This window comes from Labeo rohita, chromosome 16 (genome assembly GCF_022985175.1).
Source record: "Labeo rohita strain BAU-BD-2019 chromosome 16, IGBB_LRoh.1.0, whole genome shotgun sequence".
NCBI classification, from domain to species: domain Eukaryota; kingdom Metazoa; phylum Chordata; class Actinopteri; order Cypriniformes; family Cyprinidae; genus Labeo; species Labeo rohita.
The window spans coordinates 4502871-4515370 of record NC_066884.1 but is presented as its reverse complement, the minus strand read 5'-3'; the positions used below and the strand labels follow the sequence as shown (position 1 = coordinate 4515370).

The 12500-nt window shown below is 31.2% G+C and overlaps 1 protein-coding gene across 1 annotated transcript in view; it reads right to left on the bottom strand.

The window, feature by feature from the left end:
* eif3ha (eukaryotic translation initiation factor 3, subunit H, a) overlaps positions 1-12500 on the bottom strand; it is an 81169-nt gene that overhangs the window by 25448 nt on the left and 43221 nt on the right. Inside the window, exon 3 of the mRNA XM_051131758.1 lies at positions 8195-8362. Coding sequence (XP_050987715.1) covers positions 8195-8362 — 168 coding nt within the window. The remainder of the gene's footprint in view (positions 1-8194; positions 8363-12500) is intronic.

Genomic DNA, 12500 nt, shown 5'->3' with positions numbered 1-12500 from the left:
ACCATAAAATGTGTGTGGGTCTTTTGGTAACTAAATTTATTTTCAACTAAATGTTGGTAAGTTGCATAAGTTTTAAGATGTTTGGATTTTTGGATTACTAAACCATTAAAACAGTGTCCAAAAAACAAAAACAAAACAAAACAAACAAACAAACAAAAAACAGTTTTGTGGGAATCTGTGGGATTAACATGTTTATTTCAGGTAATGGTGCAATATATAAAAGAAAAAGAGGAAGAAAAAAAAAATAAAAAATTGTACACAGATATATTGGACAAAGTAGCTATTTTAGCTTTTTTTTGGTATTTAATGAAAACCATGTTCATGTTCATAATCAGCATTTCTTTTCCTTTATCTGCCATACTGGATTAATTCTGGCATTCTGGTTTGCGTGAACAAAAAGGTATCTTACAAGTCAAGGTGAAAAAAAAATTGCTAGTTGTCTTAGTGCAACATGTCCATATTCAAGATATTAACAGATATGTAGCACATAAAAAGTGTGATTAAATAAACTACTGTTGAATAAACGTTGCATGTATAAAGTTAGAACTACAAACATCTGAGCTTATATACAATACCAAGTACATCACAATATTATTACAGAGTGCTTTTAGCAGCATTCAATCCCAAATATAATTCTGCACGGTTCAAAAGGACAAAGGAATAATAATTTCTCTAGCAATAAAGACTGATGAGTCCATCAACGGCCGATACTGAGGCTGAACGACGTACCTATAATTACACGTCATTATACTGTGATCCTTTGATGATATACAATAAACCATTCAAAAGTTTGGAATCACATTTTTATTAGGCTTTTTCCTTTGACTCTTGCTCACAAAGCACTGAATTGATCAAAAACAATAATAATGCTGAAAACGATAATTACTCTTTGAAATAATGGCTTTTTATTCAGTCTTTACCTGCACGCAGCATCACTCCAGTCTACACGGAAACCACCGCGACACCTCATCCTTAAAAAATGACTCCTAATTTGGTACTACAGAAACATTTCTTATTACCTCGGCTCCGTTCGAAATGGTTCTGCGATTTAATGAAGTGTGGAAATGGCAATACAATGTCTTTTTTTTCCAGTTGTTGAAATATTGAGCACACTCTTCCTCAAGTACAAAAAGAAACCGCTTTCCCTAGAAACTCGGCAGGCTTTTATGTCGGCGTATGCAAGCGTGCATCTGCTGTCTCGTAAGAAGAAAGATGACTGGATTTAACCAGGACAGAGAGAGAAGTGGACAACCTAGATGCACAACAATGTAGATCAGAGTTGGTAGTTTGAGAAAGACATGCATTTCAGGTCCTCGGCTGGCAGTTTGACTGAACAGAACACACTAAACATCAGCTTGATCTGAAGACGTGAAGGCCTTTTAGGAGTTTCAAGCCAACAAGAAGGCTCAAATAGGCTAAAGATAGATACATACATAGAACAAAGAATAGGTTTATGGATGGATGGAGGGAAGAATATGAGGTGTCAAAACAGGTTTGATTGTAAGGTTTGTGAGAAATGGCCTACAAGCCAATTATAGGTACTGGAAGCGACGCAGAAAGCATGAGATGAAGCATCACCTGAATATCACAGATGCAATTTTCTGTGAAAAAAAGATGGAGAAAGGCAGCATGCATATACAATGATCCAGGATTAATTATATTTAATGTAAACACTGGCCGACGGTGCTATTTTGATGGAAAGATGTGAGAAATCACACAGATTGTGTGAAATGCAGTGCATATTTGCATGTACATTTATATAGCAACATCTTATTTAATATATTACAGGATACAGATGTGGCCACCTAAATTAATAAATACATTTTATAATTTGTATTTTTTTTTTTAATTAAAAAAAAATAAATTAAAAATTAAAAATTTATATTAACAACAATTTAAATAAGTTATAAATTAAGTTAGTACGAAGATGCTAAATTATGCTACATTTTTTATATTAAATAAATAATTAACTTATGTATATTATTTATTAAAGTAATAAACAATTTATATTAAGTTTAAATAAGTCATATTAAATGAAGTTAATATGCTTTGTTTGAGGATGCTAAATTATGCTACATTTTTTATATTAAATAAATAAACATGTATATTATTTAAAGCAATAATTAAATATAATTTATATTAACAATTTAAATTAGTCATATCAAATGGAATTAATATGCTTAGTTTGAAAATGCTAAATTATGCTACATTTTTATTTATATTATTTATTAAGGTAATAAATATTATAATTTATATTATTAATTTAAATAAGTCATATCAAATGAAGTTTCATTTTTAGATGCTAAATAACCTAATTGTTTTTAATATATTTTATACTTAAAACGTATTATTCATATTATTCATATTTATTAAGGTAATAAATAAATATACTTTATATGAATAACTATTTAAATATTTTTATATATTACATAGATTTCATACTTAAAACTTATTTATATTATTAAGGAAATACATAATTATAATAATTTATATTATTAACAATTTAAATAAGTCAAAGCATTTGAAGATGCCAAATTATGCTAAATTGTTTTTTTTTTTTATATTTCATACTTAAAACTTATTATTCTAATTTAAGGTAATAAATAAATATTACAATTTATATGAATAACAACTGAAATCATAAAATGAAATTTCAATTGTAGATGCTAATTTGTTTTTATATATTAAATAAATACAACTTATTTCTATTTTTTGAGGCAATAAATAAAAATGATAATTTATATTACTAACAATTTAAATAAGAATAACAAATGAAGTTTTATAAGTTTTATCTGAAGATGCTAAATGACACTTTTTTTTTATTTGAATCAATCAATATTATAATTTATATTATTTATTTGGATCATTAATAATTTATATTAATTTTCCAAAAAAAAATAAAAAAATAAAAAATGTTAATGTTACAAAGCAAGAACTAGTCAAAACTGTCAAAACTAGTCTATTTAAAAAAAAAAACTTAACAGGCAAATAAAACGTGTATTAAAATAATTACAATGTGCAAAATATATTGTGAATATTCACTACATCATCCAGCCTAAATAGTTACTGCGGTGCATTTTAAAAATCACTAAAACAGAAACAGGCTATAATAGAAATTATTATTATTAAACATGAGAAGCAGATGATCTTTAAATAATGTCTTTGAGAAGAGGAAAAAGCTTTGGTAAGCAATACAGGCCTTTAATGGCTCATCTGAGATGGGAACAAGGTGTATAACAATAAGAGAAAGGTCACAGAGTTAAGCACCATAAAACAAGCGCTTCCATCCCACACCTACAAGACATTTATATTCACCGGGCGGATAACCAATCTCAGGCACAAGGGGCAGGAGGTCACGCAGAGAAGCCTTCCCCCCCCCCTTCTTTCATAAAGAAATCATCGACTGCAGGTGCTGTCAGTTTTCATAATCAAGCTGCGCCAACCACAAAAGCTCACTATTGCTTTTAGTAAGCGAGTTGTATTGAATTAATGTGCTTGTCAGAGAGTTGTCAAAGGCTTTGAAGCGTTCGCACGGGCCTTATCAGAGCTGCCACTCACATCCACCCTGCAGAGGGGTCCTGCGTACTTTTTCAAATGTCCTTCCCTTTGCCAAAGGTACGTCCATTTACAGTCATGGGTGGCCATTTTAGAAAAATAACATCATACAAGTGAAGCCAATGCACACAAAGGATAAGATTTTGGAATTTAAGTGCAATGAATCTAATGTTCATATGTTCAAAAGCCTAGCTTTAAAAAAAATAAATAAATAAATAAATTTGAAAAGCATGCCACTTGCAATGTCAAGGTCATGGGTTGGAATCACAGGGAATGCATGAGCTAATGAATGCAATTCAACTCGATTTATTATCGAAATATTAGGATAAAAACATCTGCTTAATGCATGTCAAAAAATAGTAAAAGTGCATTAAAGGCATGTAAGATTTCGCAATGCATTTCTACTCAAAACTGTTTTCTTAAGGGTCAGAACTGCTAAATTCACGTTAAAACTGTCTAAAACTGCAAGATGTTTTAACATGCAACTGCAAGGTTTAAAATCACAGGCAATTCATAACCTGATTCATGCAATTAAAGTTGCTTTATATAAATATTAGGATGAGCGTTTGCTAAATGCATAAGTGTTATGAAAAGAGTAAATATTACACTAAAAATGCATTGAACTGCTTTTAAATCATGTGAGATTTCACAGTGCATTGATCATCTTCAAGTTAAAGGAGAAATCCACTTCCAGAACAACAATTTACAAATAATTTACTCACCCCCTTGTCATCCAAGATGTTCATGTCTTTCTGTCTTCAGTCGTAAAGAAATTATGGTTGAGGAAAACATTTCAGGATTTCTTCATATAATGGCCTTGATTGGTGCCCTGATTTTGAACTTCTAAAATGTAGTTTAAATGCAGCTTCAAAGGGCTCTAAACCCCAGCCGAGGAAGAAGGGTCTTATCTAGCGAAACGATCTGTGCTTTTTTTCAAAAAAGTTCAAAATCGGGGCACCAATGACGTCTATTATATGAAGAAAAATCCTGAAATGTTTTCCTCAAAAACCATAATTTCTTCATGACTGAAGACAGAAAGACATGAACATCTTGGATGATAAGGGGGTGAGCACATTTTTTGTAAATTGTTCTGAAAGTGGAGTTCTCCTTTAAAAGATATTTTGCCATGTTTTGTAATGTACTGGAATACATTTTCACAAAAAAAAAAAAAAAAAAAAAAAAAAAAAAAACGAAACCTTGAAATGAACCAAAAGCAAACTATTTAAAGGGCCATGGCTTTGAATCAGAGAAAATGCATAAACCAATTAATGCAACGCAAGTCGATTTATATAAATATTAAGATAAAAGCATCTGCTTGATGCATTAAAAAAAAAAAAAAAAAAAAAAAAAAAAAGACTGCATTAACATAAATACTAAGACTGCATTAACAAAGTCACATAAGATTTTGCAATGCATTTCCACTCAAAATTGTTTGTTGTCTTAAGGGTCAGATCTGCTAAATTCACACTGAAACAGCCTAAAACTGCAAGACATAGAGGGTCATGGGTTTAGATCACATTGGCAATTTTAAAAAAGAAAAAAAAAAAAAAAGAAAAGTAAAAGAATATCAAACTGTGTAGAAAGTAATTTTGTTCAAACTGCAGTGTTTTGTAGTGTACTGGAATGCATTTTCACTCAAAGAAAAAAAGAAAACCTTGAAAATGAATTAAAACCAAACTATTTAGAGGGTCATGGGTTTGAATCAGAGAAAATGCATGAACCAATTAATGCAATGCCAGTCGATTTATATAAAAATAAGGATAAAATGTCTGCTAAATGCATAAATGTATATAAAAATAAAAATCCATTACAGTGCATTAAATTGCCTTAAAGTCATATCTTGTCAAGTATTACAATGCATTCACTCAAAACACCATTTACTTTGGAATTTAACTGCATTAGCAATTTAAAAAAAAAAAGAAAATCAAACTGTGTAGAAGGTAATTGGTTCAAACTGATGAATGCAATGTACAATGACTTATATAAATATTCAGATAAAACACTTGCTAATTGCATAAATGTATAAAAAAGGCAAATATTCTACTAAAGTGCATTAAATTGCCTTTAAGTCATGTCTTGTAATGTATTAGAATGTATTTTCACTCAACCTAATAAATGCAATGCAATGTCACTGCATATAAATAGCATAAAAGCACCTGCTAAATGCATAAATGTTTAAAAAAAAAAAAAAAAAACTAAGTGCATTAATCGTCTTAGTCAGGCGAGATTTCACAATGTCTTGTAATGCATGTTTTGTCAGTAAGTGTCAGATCTGCTAAATTCACACTGAAACTAAAACAGCTAAACTAAAGAGAGAGAGAGAAAACATTAAAGTGAACTAAAACAAACAAACAAACAAACAGGTTAATGGGTTTAAATCAAAGCAAATGCATGAACCGATGAATGCATTGCAAGTCGAATTCAATTTATATAAACAAAAGGACAAAATGTCTGCTAAATGTATAAAAAAAAGCCATATATTCCACCTTAAACCACCTTCAAGTCAGGCAAGATTTTTGCGTGTCTTCTAATGCATGTCCACTTAAAAAACAGTTCTCAATAAGGGTAAGATGTGCTAAATCCACACTGAAACTGTCTAAACTGAGACTTCTTTTCTCTGTATGCAGCGAGATGTGAGCAGATTTTTATTTAGCCTTTAATATATCAGCTTGCATTATTGATGGGTTTAAAGGGGGCATGATTAAATATAAAGAACGGCACGGCAGTGTAGCAGCCGGAGCTGTGAACCGTGTGTCGAAAACAGGGCAGAAAAATACTCCAGTTCCTGAGTACACCCTTCACCCAGCACTGTCCGGATGCTCTTTACTCTTATGCATTTGACAGACGCTTTTATCCGAAGACACTTGCATTGCATTCAAGGCATTCATTTCACAAGTTTGTGTATTGAGCACTTGACCTAGCATCATGCTTTACCAGCTCAGCAACAAACACAAGACAAGACATTTTAAACCTCAAGATAGCAACTTATTAGTGTCATATAATATGACTTAAATCAACAAGCAAACTGTAACATGTAAAACTGACTTAACCATGGTTAAAATACTCAGTCTCTTAGGGCAACCATAAGCAGCCAACTGTTAAGTGTATTAACATTAAAGTGATAGTTTAGAAAAAAATGAAAATTCTGTCATTATTTACTCACACTCGCATGCACCGTGATTAGCACGGTCATGATTCCTCGATTCAATTCAAGTACTCAATTTAAAAAAAAAAAAATCCTTGATTGCATTTTGCCCATGACAAGTAATCAGCAAAATACCAGAAGTGGCACATTCTACAGACAAGAATCTGTGCATTATGAGAGTGTTTTCCAAGGCTGCATGATATATTAAACCCATTTAAAAATCAAAGTGTAATGCCATTTTGAATTCACAAATGCCAAGATTCAATTAAATAAAGCAAACTGTTACCATTTACATGTGTAAAGCATCTCAACCTCCATCTGTGCATATTGCTGAGTTTGGATTTGTTATAACCTTCATCTGAGAATGAAAAGCGCACCACTTTATCAAATTTGGGGTTAAAAAACAAAACAAAAAGTAAAGCTAGAACTATGCATTTTATGATACTTACTAGGGATGTAACAATATTACCAATATATTAACAATCAATTATAGTTTACATTTATACTTACAATTAGTTTAATTTGCAGTGCAATTGTTTAAAATATATGGCCATTGTTGTTGTTGTTATTCTATTTTAATTTGTTCGGCTTCCTAAAACACCATGTAAATACCATGAATGTAAATAAGACTGAGAAAGTATGTCACAAATAAAAAGAGGATTGAGTCCCTTTTAAAGTTCAGGTACAAGTCAATTCACTAACTGCATTAGATAAAATAATTTAACTTTAAAATGTACAAAATTTTAATTTAATTTTTTTTTTTTTTTAATTACCCCAATACATATAATATTGTGGACTTCATACTGCGATATTATCGTATCATGAGACTTTAATATTTTCACATCCCTAATACATACTGTTAAATAAATCTAAAAATAAACAGTTGTTTTTGAGGTCACCTGACAAAATATTTAAAAATATTAAAATGTGTGACGCAAGTTACTTATTCAACTATTTACAGTGCATTTAAAATTTAAAAATTCAAATTTAAATATTTTAAAAAAAATTAAATATTTGTCATTTCTCTTACACTTGTTCATTTAAAATACATTGTCTTCCATTGTTACCATTTTTTTTGTTTGTTTGTTTACAATTACAAATTTTATTTAATTTGCTAAAACTTGAGATAAAATACGTAAAAATGGCAAAAGGACCACCAAATACACTGTAAAAAGTCTTCTACTTAAAAATCTTACATTTAATTCAATGTGTTGATAATTTGAGTGAAAATTGTTTCAAAATAAATCCTAGATCAAATGTATAAACTGTAGCTAGCCAAAAATAGCTGAACTAAAACCAAACAATGCAAAGTAAATTTAATTGGTATTATTTAAAAAAAAAAAAAAAAAAAAAAAACCTTACAAAAATAACCTTGAAGAGCATTTATATTTGCATATTTTACCGTCCTAACAATGGTCAAGTCCTCAACGCACGGCTGATTCCAGCCTGTGAATGCGCTGTGGGAACCTTGGGTTATTAACTAATGAGACTCACCATAAATAAGCACCACAGACTCTTCGATTGCATGCTGGTAGCTGAACTGCGAATCCAGCAGGGCTCGGCTGACAAAAGAGCCGTAGTACGTGGACTGATACCAGCCGACGTGGAGATGGTCGATGTTCACGTGTCGGAGACTCCTCATCATCTCCATCTGGTATTGAACTGGAAAAGATGAAGAGAGAAAGCACAAGAGAGAGAAAATGAGTTTATATCTGCTTTATGAGAAATGATTGCGCTGGGTAAAGAAAGTTTGACATTTCCAGGGCCGTTCATTAGTCAAAGCAAAAGGCTTCAAGCTGGTGCATCATGGGAAAGCATAAAAGAGTGAGATGCTGGAAGAACAATGCCTGGGTAGATTTCCAATATCAAATTTCCCCAGTGCACATTAATTCGACCAAAAGCAAAATACTAATGCGGTGACTTCCCAACGGTTGTGTGATGGATTAGACATATTGTTTGGAGATTCATCTAACATACTCTATCATAACTCACCTACATCTGGTAATTGTGCAGATATGATTAAAATCTAACTTAAAGAGATTAAGCATGTACAAATCAACTTTAAAAAGCAAATAAATAAATAAAATTCAATTTAAAGACTGATTACTGTTAAACAGATTTTTCAAAACGCAGGAAATTTGTTTATTCTGATCATAAAGGAAGGATGTAAAAAGAAAGAGAAGGGAGTAAGAAAAAGGATGTGTTATTTGTTCAGCACTTTTCCCAAGCATTTAAACAAAAAATTATCAAATAATAAAATAAATAAATAAATAAACAAATAATAATAAAAATAAAATTATGTCATTAAAATCAATGATCAATTAAATTATCACTTATCAATTAAAATGAATTCAATATACAATAAAACTATATAATAATAATAATAATAATAATAATAATAATAATAATTATTATTATTATTATTATTATTATTATTATTATTATTATTATAATATCAACTGCAATAATAATAATAATAATAATAATAATAATAATAATAATAAATAATATAATTATCATTAAAATCACTTAAAATGAATTAAATACATCATCATTAATAATAATAATAATAATAAACAACAACAACATACATGTATAAAATAATGATTAGAAAATTAATTTGTTTAGCACTTTTCCCAAGCTTTAAAACAAAAAACATTAAGAAAAATTAAAGAATAAATTAAATAATAATAATAATAATAATAATAAATAATAATAACAATAATAATAAAATTATTTATTATTATTATTATTATTATTATTAGTATACGTAATGTCATTTTTAATACATTAAGAAGAAGAAGAAAAAGAAAAAAAGAAAAAGTTTTTTTAAATAACCATTTAAAAATTAAATTTTTTAAATAATTATTTTAAAAGTACTTAATTTTTAATGTACATTTTAATGTAAAGCTTTACAAAAATTACATTTAAAAAAAAAAAAAAAATACTATCTAAAAGAATGTTTTAAATTTAATAAAACAGTTTAAAGTATATTATATTAAAAAAAAAGTTTAAATTTTATTTTTTTAAGCATTAAATTAATTTAAAAACTAAAAAAATATATATATTTAGATATTTTATATAAATATATAAATAATATATATATATATATAAGTGAAAAATAAGTATATAAGTATATAAGTATATAAGTATAAGTAAAAATGTGTTTACGTAATCCAGAGAGTTTAAAAGCAGAAAAACGAAACTTATATCTCAGTTAAAGCGCTTGCATTAATTCTTCCTTCCGAACAAGTGTGTAACTGGAGCTGTAAAGTTGTCAAACCATGCTTTCAGCAGTCGGACTACATTTCCAGGCAGACAAACTTCAGTTATGCAGATGCTCGCCTTAGCAAACAGTGCTAATAAACCTCAGCACACCTCCGAAGAACACTACATCCTAATCCGATAAGGCTCAATACAAGTTTTCGGTGCACTGTCTGTAAAAAACTGCAAGCCTCTGCAAGTTTGCTCGAGTGATCTGGCACAGCAAGACAGGAGAAAAGAGAGAAGAAGGGCAGCAGATTATGGGGAGAGATGTCAGCTTTTCAGAATGCCGGGTGAAGAGGGGACAGCGGTGAACTTTAACAAGGATTTACACAGGGACAGCTCACTTTCAGCCGGAGAAGCGCGAACGTCACATCTGCAGGAGAGGAGAGAGGCAGATGAATCGCTCAGAACAAACGAGACAGACTCCACACCTCGACTCAGATGTAGCTGCTTATAAATAAACCCTACTGGGAGGCGAGCAAATGTGCGGCGCACACTCCAGGAGACAGCGTTAAAGAGAGTGGGTATCTTTCGGATGAAGTCGATTCAAATCCATGCGCTGGGGAAATTACAAATCCTGCATGAAACCCTAAGTACTGGGAGAAATAATTGTTAGGATTTTTTTATTATTATTTTTTTTAAATGGTTGCTCAGCCGTAAAACTGATCTACTTAAACTAGTGCAGACCAAACCGTAAGTCGTAGAGACTTCAAATTTGGCCAGATGGTAGAGCTCAATTTGGGGAGAACCTATCAAAGTTTCAGCCCAATCGGCCCATAGGTGGCGCTACAGCGCAAAAAACTAACTTTTTTTACATTTTTGGCTGTAGCTCGTACAATTTTTGTCGTAGACTCAAATTTTTAACATCGTTGCGATCCTTGGGTCAAGACGCACAAAAGTGCACTGGCGCAGATTTTTCGTACGACGTACCGTTTTTCCGCAAAATGGCGTTATATCTCAAACCTACTCTTGCGAACTAGTCCTAGGTTTTTCGCCCGAATGGAACCAAACCAGTGCAGAAATATTCTCTAGACATTGAATATCAATAATTATCAAAAAAAAGTTGAAATTTCGATTTTCGCGCGAAACAGCGCAACAAAACGTGTTATGCTAACGTTAGCCAAATGCTAATTGTGGCTATAACTCTTGAACGGAATGAGATATTTTTACCAAACTCGGTACGCATCTGTAAAAGGTTGATTTTAGGTCAAATAAAAAAAATTGCAGCGTTCGGCCACTTGGTGGCGCTATAATAACGAAAAAACATAAAAACGGCTATAACTACAATACTTTTGTCCAATTGACTTGAAAATTGGTATGCAGCGTCTTTGTCCAAAGTGCCAAGACGATCTATGACGTCATTCGCGTAGCTTAAAAAACATGGCCGCCATCGACCAATCAAGTTTGAGCACCCATTAGACGAGGTTAACGGAGGCCGATCGGAACAAAACTCACTGGGCATGTTCGACTCATGGTCCTAGAGGTCTGTAAGAATTTTGAAAGAAATCGGCCACTAGTTGGCGCTAACGAGTTTTATGGCTCTGCAATCACGTGGTGTTTCACATATCTACACAATATGCATATCATTTGATAGATCTCCTCATGATGAACAACTTTGCCTCAAGAACCATTGCTGTCAATCAAATCGTTCATTAATTATTCACAATTATGTGAAAAACCTACTTTTGCGAACTAGTCCTAGGTTTTTTGCTCAATCTCGATCAAACCACTGCAGTAATATTCTCTGGACTCTCTAGATCAATAATTATCAAAAAAATGTTGAATTTTGTCATTTGGTTAGCAATAACGAGGTAATTTTTAAAAAGGGGCATGGCCACGTATACCCAAAAGCCTATAAAACCTAAACAAAAACTCAAAACTTCACGACAATTGGTGAGAACATGTGACAGGTGACTCTTAATAAGCTTGCAAAGTTTTGTGAAGATCGGACCATAGGTGGCGCTATAACAGTTAAAAAGGCTTCAAAAACACAGGCTGTGTATTGTAAATGGCTTCAAATGGCTAAATAAATGCACATACAGTCACACAAACACTAGATCTTCATATCATTTGATAGATCTCCTCATGATGAACAATTTTGCCTCAAGAACCATTGCTGTCAATCAAATTGTTCATTAAATATTCACAAATATGTTAAAAACCTACGTTTGGGAACTAGTCCTAGGTTTTTCGCTCGATCTTGATCAAAGCACTGCAGTAATATTCTCTGGACTCTCTAGATCAATAATTATCAAAAAACTGTTAAACCTTTGAATTTGGACAGCTTTAACACGGTCATTGAAAATGTTGTTGTTTACCTAGTGTACCCAAAAGTCTGTAAATCCTAAATGACAACTTAAAACTTCATGAAATTATGCAAGGTCATGCGTCATATGATTCCAAACAAGCTTGCAAAATTTTGCGCAAATCGGGCAAAAATTGGTGCTATAACAGTTATAAAGGTTAAAACCACTACATTTCAATGTTAAAGTCCCTGTAATTGCCATTACAATCAGTACATGGCAGCAGAGGA